Here is an 11,211-nt window from a genome sequence, read left to right as displayed (position 1 = left end):
CAAAGCAACCAGGGCCTGAGCTGAAAGAATAGTTCAGGGTCACCTTAGCCGGCGGTATGACTTTGCCTTGCAGGTTTAGGCTCCATATTAAAAATAAAAAATCATCTGGAGGCTTTTTATATAGTGATAAACTTTCATGTGCAGAAACATGTTTATTGTGATCAGAATTGAACTTAAACATTCTCTTTATTTAAGGATTTAAATTTTTGCTTTTCCACAATCTTTGTGTTTTTATGCACATTTTTTTTTGCTGTTTTTTGTGTTTAAAAGGACAAATCAAATCCATTTGAACCCAACAATGACTAACCTTAATATAAAGGACCTGCAGGTACAATTGTCTGCGCGGTATACAGGTGAGTTGGCAGTTATTAGCTTTCATCTTTGGCTCAAACTCCACAAAGTTAATGATTATCTCCTCAACACGCTGCCGGGTGCATGTGTGGCCAGGGAGTGTTCACATAATTCTTCAGGGTGTTGAGGAGCTATTGACCATTTGAGTAAGTGAGAGGCTCGACCTTGGTCACGTGACGGGCACTGAGAGGAGTTAAAGACCACGCCGGGCTTTCAGCTTTTTACTCAAACAGAGGAAGAACAAACACGAACATCGTGATACTTTATTTGTTCTGATTGGCTTCTGTGACACGCCTGCTAATCTCATGGACTTCCTGTACGACTTTAAGGTGAGATTGTCTTCTTTGAGAACTCAGGTGGATGGACAGGATGTTCATATAGAAGGGCATCGTTCAATTTACTATCTCTGTCTTTATCAAATTGTGCAAATACAGACTATCTGAGCCTGTACATGGGACGATACTACTTGTCCAGGTAAATTTAACCTCTTCATGAACTCCTGCGCTGGTTAATGTTTAGTCTAGCTTCTGTGCCTAAAGACTTTAACGTCAGCAGAATGATGCCCCTTTCTCCTCCTCAGGCATTAAGAATTCAAGGAAATAATTACTTCCTGTAATGACTTCCTAATACGTGTAAGAACACGCACCTGCGTCAAGAGATTCTAGCTCCTGACGCATTAGGATGCTATTAACAAGTTATTATTTCCTTGAATTTTTAGTGCTGGAGGTTGAGGAGAAATTACCCGCTAATGATGTCCCGAGCGTTTCTGTTAACAAATAGTAATATCTAAAATATAAACAGGACACAAGTAAATACAAGATACATACTTGTTGAATAAATTTGAGTCTGCAATTGTCAAAGAATAGTTCAAACATATCTCTGATAGTAGTAGAAATACTTCTATGTATTCAGGTAAAAAGGTTAAAGAACAAGTTATTTACAAACATGACCAGGCTAGGAGCTGTACAGATTAGAAAAAACAGAGTGCATACTCTAGAACCACATAACAGGTAAAAAGGAATACATCATCATAGTTAGCTTTGGTAGCAGGAGCAAGTATCAACAATGACCTGGTGAAGTCTCGGTCTGACCAAAGAGTTAGACGTCAATGAAAGTTTGAATACGGTTTCCAATGTGTTCTAGTCATTTGCTGCAGAGAAGTAGGAACCATTAGGGCTGAAGACGGTGAAGGTTTTGGGAATAATGAGTTTGAGAAATCTGCTTGATCTGGAGTGAAAGGAACTGTGAATGACTGATAAAGATGAGTCTTATTTAGGATTGATTTAAAGATAATAAGAAGCCAATGAGGGAGTTGCTATGTGTGGAGAGAGTTTGCAGAGGTCATGGTGATGGGTGTATAAAGGAGCACTAAGGACAAAGCAAAAGACAGAGTTTATTAGGGTTGTGTTTGGTGCCATTTTATAGATGATGTCACCACAGTCAAGAACAGGTGCGTCTGGTTTTATGGGGGAAAGAGTTTTTATTACAGAAGAGGAAGGCTATCTAGCTTTGATTTTGGCTTGAAGGTTATTGATGAAACTGACAAAGATGAATCCAGTCAAATGCCCGGATATTTCTAGGAATGAACAAATTTCTGGATTGTGCCATCATCGCAAGTGATTGTTTTGTGGACGGAGCGACATCTGACCTTCAACTGAAAAGAATGCATTTTGTGTTGAGGTGAACGTAGAGGGGACTCTTCAACTGAGGTGAGGCTAAGTTGAATTGTGAATGCTGCAGGGGGCCAACCAAGTACAATATGGTGTCATCAGCATAAAGATGGATCTGGAAGCTGCCAGCTGCCTTGAATAAGTCATTGATAAAAATAGAGAAAACAGTGGGGCCTAAAATGGATCCTTACGGCACATCTTTAGAGTTGGTGACTGGTTCAGGCATGAGTATAATATGATGTCATCAGCATAATGATTTATCTGGGAGCAGCCAGCAACTAAGGAACTGTCAATCATGTATAAGGAAAAAAGGATGAGGCCTAAAATCAATCTTTGCGGCACACTTTTGGAGATGGGGAGTGGTCTATTTATGAGTATAATATGGTGTCATCAGCGTAAAGATGGATCTGAGAGTGCCAGCAATTACAGAAATGTCATTGATGTATATAGAGAAAAGGGTGAGGCTTAAAATGGGTCCTCGCAGCACACCTTTGGAGATGGTGAGTGTTTCAGACCTGAGTATCACATTGTGTCATCATCGTAAAGAGGAATCTGAGAGCTCCCAGCTGCTATGGAAATGTCATGGATGTATATAGTGAAAAGAATGGGGCCTAAAGTTGATCCTTGCGGCACACCTTTGGATATGGAGTGTTTTAATTTTCACCTGTTGGACAGTGTCAGAATGATAGCTGGTGATGAACCACTCACAGCAGGAACTGGACAGACCAATACAGGAGAGCCTATGAAGAAGGCTATGGTCAATCAAGTCCAAAGACTGCAAGGTTGATAAAGGTGGCTCTGCAGACATTTTTGCAGTCCAACATCATCCAGGACCAGGACTTTCTATGCTACTTTCATACATAAATGTTCAGACCAAAAGTTACTTGTTGATCAGCTTTAAATCCCACTCTGATCATCTTTTGATCTACTATAGAAACATCCCCAGTGGTCTTCTAATTATGATTATGCAGTTTTTAGCAACATTTAAAAAATAGTGCTGTTTTTTAGGACATAATTTCTGCAGATTGACAGCAATTCATAAGAAATTCACCTCCGACTTGTGGGAGGGACCATTGCCACAGAGCAACTCCACCCCCCCTTCCCCTTCCTGTTGCCGAGTATGTAATGTATTTTCTACTTCACAAATATGCTCTTTTTAAAAATGTTCTTTTTTTTTTTTTTGCTCTCAATGCAAAACTATTTGATTGAAGAAATACTTATAAATTTAATTTTAAGAAACGTTTTCTTTATAAATATATTTTATCATCAGAAAAAATGCTGCAAGTACACATAAAAACACCAAGAACACTTATTTAATTGGAGTGGGTCCAGCGTCAGAACATGATCACAGTGAAGAATCGAAGCAAAAAGGACTATTTAAGAAAATAGAAATTATCTTATTAGTGGCAATAGTGGAAATTAGTAACTGTGACATAAAATTTGAGTACCGGTAATCAAATGTTACTGACCAACTGAGACCAGAGCAGGTTTTTGCTTTTGTATTTTATTCCAACAGTTTTTGTGCAATTGGATAAACTAACTTGTGTTTTCTTCATGCATTTGTGTATTTGTCTGGGTTACACCTGGTGTGCCTGCATATTCAGGACGAGGGTTTCATGCATGAGGGTTTCCTTGCAGAGTCATGTTGATGCATGCAGGAATGCAGTGACACATCAGTCACATGATACGCTGGCTGGTACATATGTAGTCTATCTGCCTGTTGGAGTGATGACTGTGTGGGATTTGAAACTGCAGCTCGCTTCATCTCAGCCTCTGAGCACAGATTGCAGCACGCGATTGAGCCACAATGAGCCCATAGATCTGAATCCAGGCTTTTATTTTGGAGTTTAGTCTGAAGATGTGCCTATTTTTCGTTTTGTCGTTGATTTACTCGCAAATTCACAGAATCACTGCCATTAGTGTGAAGAAAAGTTCTTACCCCAAGTATCAGTTGATCAGTAACTTGATAAAGGGAAATTCTCATTAACATTTAGTTTAACGTGAACTGACAAATGTCAGCATTTTGAAACTTCAAATTAAAATGTTGTTAAACATTTATGTCATTATACTGTAACTAACGCCAACCGCTGCAGAGATGCTTGTTCACTCTCATAAATGTAAAGACATTTAGATAATTTAATCGGTTTTGACTGATTATTTGTTCAAAAAACTTTCTGCGGCATCTTAAAAAACCATGAAGGTCTTTAGATTCAACTCAATTCCCTATAAAACAAAGAATAGGAATGTGTGAAAAGAAAATACTTGATTGCCTATCACTTATTCAAGGAAGTAAAATTCCTGATTTCTACTGGAGCGTGAACATCCAGAACTCTGTGAGCAGAACCATTTCTTTTGCTGCTCAGGAGCGAATTATCAGACAAGATAATAAATGAAACATGATTGGATTTGACGATGGAAAATGTAATCCCCTTTTGGGGCCAAAAAAAAAAAAAAAAAAAACAGAGATGGAAAAGTCAAATTCCACCATAAGACGCTGAGAAAGAGGAATTCCAGGTACGGCTGCAGGAAAGTTGGAGGTTTTCGGTTGGAGAATGAATGCAAACATTCATGCATTCAATAAAATGCTCCTAAAGCTGCAACCAAATCCTGACAATCTATTATTAGATTAATGTTTGCATTAAAAAGTCAATTTTTTAAACATCAAATTATTAAGCTGAAAGCTGTAGAAATACTTTTTTTATTCGTTTTTAACAAAGTAAACTGAAAAAGTAAATATGTAGCTAATAATTTATGTTCTGATTGATAGTTAAAGTGCATTTAATTAACCTCTGCATTAATTTTTTAAATGTGAAGATAAATATAGAATTGCATTAATAAGATTAGCGCAATACAGTAACTTCTTTCTATTTTATTTAAGCTTAAAGCATGTATTCTGCTGTTTAAAATATTGATTTAAAAATAAAAGTTTTTATGTTTTGATGTATGGGGTTTGACCTTCATGGTAAGTAGGCTGATGTTAATGTAGTTAATGTTTAGGTTTGATATCAGAGTTATTTAAACAGGACTTGTCCTTTTGTGAGGCATTTGCCATCAAAGTCCCGATGAGGGTTCGGTTTGTTGTGCCGTCGTGGTCAGCTGTAGGTGGATGAAGAACGGCTTTAAGGGTTTTAGTTTTAACTTTTTATTTTTTGTTCGGAACTCCAAAGAGACACGTGTCAAAGTCGAGGCCCCGGATCCGGCCCTCCGGGTCATGGTTATTAATAGCCCAATGTTATCTTGTGCTTATTTCTAACTTGTATTATTTTGACAAAATATATTTTTATGGAGAGCAAAATATTGAAAGTTATTTAAGATTTAAGTTGATTTATTCTAGAATAATATTCTTGTATTTTTATTATTCATAATTATGTTAAAAAGTTACGGTTTAAAGTTTTAAAAATTGGCTTTCTGCTAGCTTTTTGGAGTATTTCGGCATTTTATAACATATTTTGAGGTTAGCTAATATTTCAGCTACATGCTAGCTAATTTGGCTAATGTAAGCCTTTTTTTGTTTTTGAGACTGTTTTGGAGTTTAGCTGATATTTCAACTATATGCTAGCTGTTTAGGCTAATTTAGGCTTTTTTCCATTCTTTTTAGGCTTTTTGGAAGTTTAGCTATTTTTTCTGCTACATGCTAGCTGTTTTGGTTAACCGAGGTTTATTTTAAAACTTTTTTAGGCTAATTTTAGCTGGCTATCAACTTCAGCTGTTTCAGCTATCAGCTTCAGTGTTTTCAGCATTCAATTTCAGCATTTATAGCTTTCAGCTTCAGCGTTTCAGCTATCAGCTTCAGTGTTTTCAACTACTAACTTCAGTGTTTTTAGCTATCAATTTCAGCATCTTCAACTATCAGCACTAGCAACTTTAACAGCCAAATTCAGCATTCATGCTAACATTATCACAGGTAATGCTATATACCTAGTTCATCATTATGTTAAAAAGTTACGGTTTAAAAGTTTAAAAAATGTTGTTTTAGAGTGTTCAATAAATGTTTATCCTGTCCGGCCCGCAACCTCAGGTGTGTTTTGGATTTTGGCCCCCTGTGTGATCGAGTTTGACACCCCTGTTGTAAGGGATGATATAAATCGTGGAAAATTCTCCCACCTCTTGTAGATTCACCACAACGCTTCAGGCTGCATTTCTAAATCACTTATAGATACAAATACAAATGGATGAGATAAATTATTGGAGATCATCTTTCCTTCTCTGAAGTGAATGTAAACTCTGTTTCACCTGCTGGGGGTCAACACCGTGTGCTCCCGAGGATATAAATTTCCGAAGCAGAGCTTTTGACATCGGCGTGTGGCATGCAACAACAGGCCGCAGCTACACGGGTCGTGGGAATCTCCTTTTCACACCGTCTGGATGCTGTGAATCTGAAGGGTTTCTTCAGCCGTGACAGATTCCAAATGTTTGACGTCACAAAAGTACATCACACAAACACTCCTAAAACTTTATAGATCACCTGATGGGTCAGTATGAGAGAAAAAAAAAACATTTTTAATCATAAATTAGTATTTCAAAACCACTTCTGCCTCCTGATGACAATTTTTCAGCTAAATGTGTTGAAATTTGCACAGAAAATTTAAATCTTGTCTGTGTTTTGAAATTTGAATACAAAATTCTCACGATTGTGTCAAATTTTTGAACTCGCACAGATACCTTTGATATGTTGCTGTTAAAAGTCGAAGAAACACAACGACTCTTCTGATTTTATGTGCGAGGGTGAGCCCCCTAACTGCCGTTTTTGATGGTGTCCGTTTACCTTCTCTGATTTATAAATGAAGTTTTATTTAACATAAAACAAATTCCACCATTTAGGTACTGATTATTTCTTTACAAAAGCATTAAGGTTCATTATTACACACGTTTTCTGTATTTAAAGTTTAGAAAAAATGTTGATTTTGATTTATTTTGGACTAATTTTCAAAAGAAAAACTGCAATAATCGAGTTCTTTACAAACTATCGATGTATATTTGGAGCTCTGAACAAGATGTTCTGCTGTCATTTTGCTCTGAAGCACAGATCCGTTCGGATGCACGGAGACGTCCACACCTGCGTGTGTAACCTGAACATGAAATGAAATGACGTGTTTGCTGTTGCGTCCAGCAGCTCGGAGGAAAATCAAACACATGCCTCACACGCTGAGTGTTTTGAGAACCGTCCAACAGGCAACAGATGACTTGTGACCCCCTTTGGTCCTCCGCAGGCGGGGTTCACTGCAGGAGCCGTGTACATCTGCACAGTAGTCATGGCAACATTTTCTCCTCAGTAATGCCAGCCAGAGCAGACCCATCCTTATCACAACATCCCCCCGGCGGGGAAGGGCGCCGCGGGGTCCTGTGAGAAAACAGATCTGGTATCGCCCACATGACCCAGGTCACGGTGCTCTGTGGCGGTAACGGATCGATACACATGGCCATTGTTTCCAGTTTAAAGCTCGTATTTAGGAATGCGTGCATGTGAGGACCGGTCATATGATGTCTGGGCTTTGATGCTCTCACAGAACCGGGTCGCCCTCTAGTGTTTATTTATTGAATATTTGCAGCCAACTGCTAATTTTATATAGAAAAATAAAAGTTTCTGATAACTTTTGAATCTCAATATAACAAAATTTTGATTCCAAAAATGTTTTTAATATTTCATATTCTCTTTATTTTTGCAGACAGAGGCCCCGCCCCCCTCGTCTCTACACAGAACTTCACACCCAGAAGAGGAAGACGATGGTGACCTGAACAAGGCTTTGGGCGTCCACCGCTTCCAGCAGATCCTGCATCCTGCCGCCGCCGTGCCCGATGAGCAGCACCACAACTACCACGAGGAGGACATCCACTGTGAGCGCTGCCGCACCTTCACTTTTCCACGCATGCTTACGCTTTGACGATGAACCTGACGCCTTTGTTTGGTTTCTGCAGACCACCGCCACTCCTCCCGCCACACCCACCGGCCTCTGTCCAAGCTACCCTCAGAGTCACGGCGGAAGAAGAGCAGCAAGAAGAGGAGGAAGGAGAAAGACCACAAGAGCAGCCAGGTACCGTCCAACGCTGCCATAGAGGAAGGAGAAGATGAGGAGGAAGAGGAGGAGGAGTCTATGGAGGTGCCCTCTGCTCAGTCGGAATCAGAAAAAGTTAATGTGGAGGTAAGAAAGGAACTTTTCATTTTCTACTTTTAATGTTTTCTCAATAAATTTCCTTTCAGGTAAACATATTTGCCAAAAACGATAAAGATTTTCTTCAGTCAGATACTTTAATATTCTCATTGAAAGAATCTGTAAAATTATAAAATATGTTTGGCAAACACTGTAAGATTTGAGTTCATTATTGGGGATTTCAATGCTTAGCTGCAGTTGTGAAGCTGAACCAGTGACTGTACATGAGAACTGGACCAAGTGACTCTGACATCATCCATAAAAAATGATCTACTTCCGGGTGCAAGTCATTGTTTTTTGTGATACGGACACCGCCATATTGGAGCCAGGCGACCCCAGTAAGCTGTGATTGGTCCGAGTTGGTCAGAGTCCATTTTTCTACGGACACCACTCTGGCCAATCAGGAGTGAGCTAGCTGGAAATCTTAACCTCTACCATTCAAATGTTTTGACTTTTGGACATGGGGGCCAGCAGGCTCCACCTACTTATTGAACCATTTGATTAGTCAATTTTAAACTTGAATAACTTACAGTAACAATATTATTTAAATAAAAAAGAATGAAGATGTTAAAAAGGTAGCAGAGCCAGAATGGTTATTCTGAAAATTAGAATGAATAATATCTGTTTATTTCTCTAGAAGTCTATGGGGTTACTTTGAGCCCATGGGTACTTCCTGTTTGGAGCGCCAGGGGGGATTCAGTCCAGTTCTCAAATACAATGTGCTGAACATGATCCAATTTGAGTTTACGTATCATTAACTATGTAATAATACAGCTGGACAAAAAGTATTTAGTAGTCAGCCAGTAATTGTGCAAGTTCTCCCACTTAAAAAGAAGAGAGAGATAAAATTGTCATACAAGAGACAAAAAAATCTGATTAAATTTTTTTTTGTATATTATGGTGAAAAATAAGCATTTGGTTCATAACAAAAGTTAATCTCAACACTTTGATACATATATATACCCATTGTTGGCAATGACAGCAGTCAAGCATTTTCTGTAAGTCTTCACAAAGTTTTCACAAACTGTTGCTGGTATTTTGGTCCATTTCTCCATGCAGATCTCCTCTAGAGCAGTGATGTTTTGGGGCTGTCGCTGGACAATACAGACTTTCAATTCCTTCTAAAGATTCTTTATAAGGTTGAGATCTGGAGTCTGCAGGGTTTGAGTCCATTTCTTAATAATTGTTGATTTTTTTCACACCAAGTTGCTTATCTATTGTAGATTCATACTCCCAGCCTGGTGCAGATTGTGTTTCTGGTGTCGTTCGACAGCTCTTTGAGGTTGTGGACTGGTGTCTTTTATACAATAAAGGTAACGAGTGGAGGACAGAGGATCCTCTTACAGGAGAAGAGCCAGAAATCTTGCTTGTTTGTAGGTGACCACTTATTTTCCACCATAATTTACACATAAATTATTTAAAAATGTGATTTTCTGGATTATTTTTTTTCTCATTTAGTCTCTTATAGTTGAGGTAAACATAGGATGAAAATTACAGTCCTCACATCTTTTTAAATGGGAGAACTTGCACGATTGGTAACTAATTAAATACTTTTTTTTACGTACTCTTCTTTTATCTTATTTACTGATTTTTAACATCACAAAAATCTCTTCAAAATAAAAGAATTCTGAATACACACGTCAATTTCCAGGATTAAAAGCTTTATCTGCACTCAACAATCCTCAGGATTTACTGTTATGTCTCAGTTATTCTAGTTTTATGCCAGATTGTCAACTTTCTATCAAGTTCTAAAAAGATAAAAGTTTTTCTAGCTTGAGTAAGTTTGGAGGAAACATTTCTGAGAAATCCTACAATGACGATAACAGATGAATAAGCGGAATCTGTCGTTTGCTGATTTGTCGTCTTCTGGTTTTTTACCCACAGTTCTTTCTGTCGGATGACGACCAAGCGCCCAGACAGGACAAAGAGAGCGTGCAGTCCGGCTCGGTACCGCCGTCTGCAGCAGATTCTGAAGATGCCTCGTCCTTCAGGTGAATGTTCCCAGAAAGCAGAGGGATTGAGAAATAGTTTCCGCGATGTTGGGAGCGATACCACGCATAATGTGATTGGACAAGACGGTGCAGGTTTGAAGGGTTTGGGCTTTGAGACGCACTGTACGTTACCAAGTCACGTCGTCGGCATCCAGGATGCCTGCTGGGCATTATCTGATGAGACCTGATGAATCCTCGCTACACAGACACGTCTCCTGTTGCCACGGACAACGCTCCTTACCTCAGCTGTTCCAGCTCCTCCCCCTGACATTTAGTTCTCCACTTATTAAGGTTCTAATGTGAAGCTTCAGAACGTCTTCTGTTGTAGTTGAGTGTGGAGCTTTGAACCTGCTGGGGTTGAGAAATAAAAAAAGTTTCAACGGTGAGTTGATTTTAGAGGATTTGTCTGGATTGAAAAATGGTATAAGTTGCTCCACCTGCTCCTGATTTGAGTTGAAAAAGTTCATGAAGCCTAGAAAGCACTGATTTGTTTTCTTGTGTTTCCAGTAAACCGGCCTCACCCATCCTGTCCAGCTCTCCCACTCAACCAACGCCGCTCGACCACGCACCACTAGCCCGGGTTTCCTCAGCCAGCCGCAGCTACGACCTGCAGGAGCGCCGCCGCACCGGCAACATGACGGGCACCGAGCAGGCCAAGTACCAGCGCATTCCCACGGACGAGAGCGAGGCCCAGACGCTGGCGTCCGCTCATCTGGACGGCATCAAGAGTAAGTTTTGAAGAACATTTTTCTGCTTTGCTTAAAGACCCAGTCTGATGAACATGGTGTTTTTAACGTTCCTCTGATAATAAAGGACATGAAGAAAATTAATCTCAACATTTCTGTTCAAATCGTTGAAAATCAGAAGCAACTAAACTAATGCAGTTTGAAAAAGATCATAGTTTTCTCATAGAAAATATGCTGCTACTCTCCATTCCGATGCATCCACTTGTAGACAAATGGGTCCAAGAACGTCTTTGTTTTCCTCGTCTCCGCTGGAATCCGCTGGATAGCTCAGATATGACTCGCCATTATTGTTGTACCGCTAATG

The 11,211-nt window shown here is 39.3% G+C and overlaps 1 protein-coding gene across 10 annotated transcripts in view; it reads left to right on the top strand.

Annotated features, from left to right (window-relative positions):
* slc4a2b (solute carrier family 4 member 2b) overlaps positions 1-11,211 on the top strand; it is a 53,055-nt gene that overhangs the window by 23,991 nt on the left and 17,853 nt on the right. For 9 of the 10 annotated variants that reach the window (XM_024280089.2, XM_024280094.2, XM_024280087.2 and 6 more), the window contains 4 exons: positions 7,688-7,856; positions 7,938-8,161; positions 10,055-10,161; positions 10,669-10,889. In XM_024280089.2, coding sequence (XP_024135857.1) covers positions 7,688-7,856; positions 7,938-8,161; positions 10,055-10,161; positions 10,669-10,889 — 721 coding nt within the window. Of the gene's footprint in view, positions 1-490; positions 681-7,687; positions 7,857-7,937; positions 8,162-10,054; positions 10,162-10,668; positions 10,890-11,211 lie in introns of those variants that run through there. The other variant, XM_024280097.2, reaches the window with a different exon arrangement.

This window comes from Oryzias melastigma, linkage group LG20 (assembly GCF_002922805.2).
Source record: "Oryzias melastigma strain HK-1 linkage group LG20, ASM292280v2, whole genome shotgun sequence".
In the NCBI taxonomy this organism is placed as follows: Eukaryota; Metazoa; Chordata; class Actinopteri; order Beloniformes; family Adrianichthyidae; genus Oryzias; species Oryzias melastigma.
Note: the sequence above shows the minus strand (reverse complement) of the source record. Positions and strands in the feature narration are given on the sequence as shown.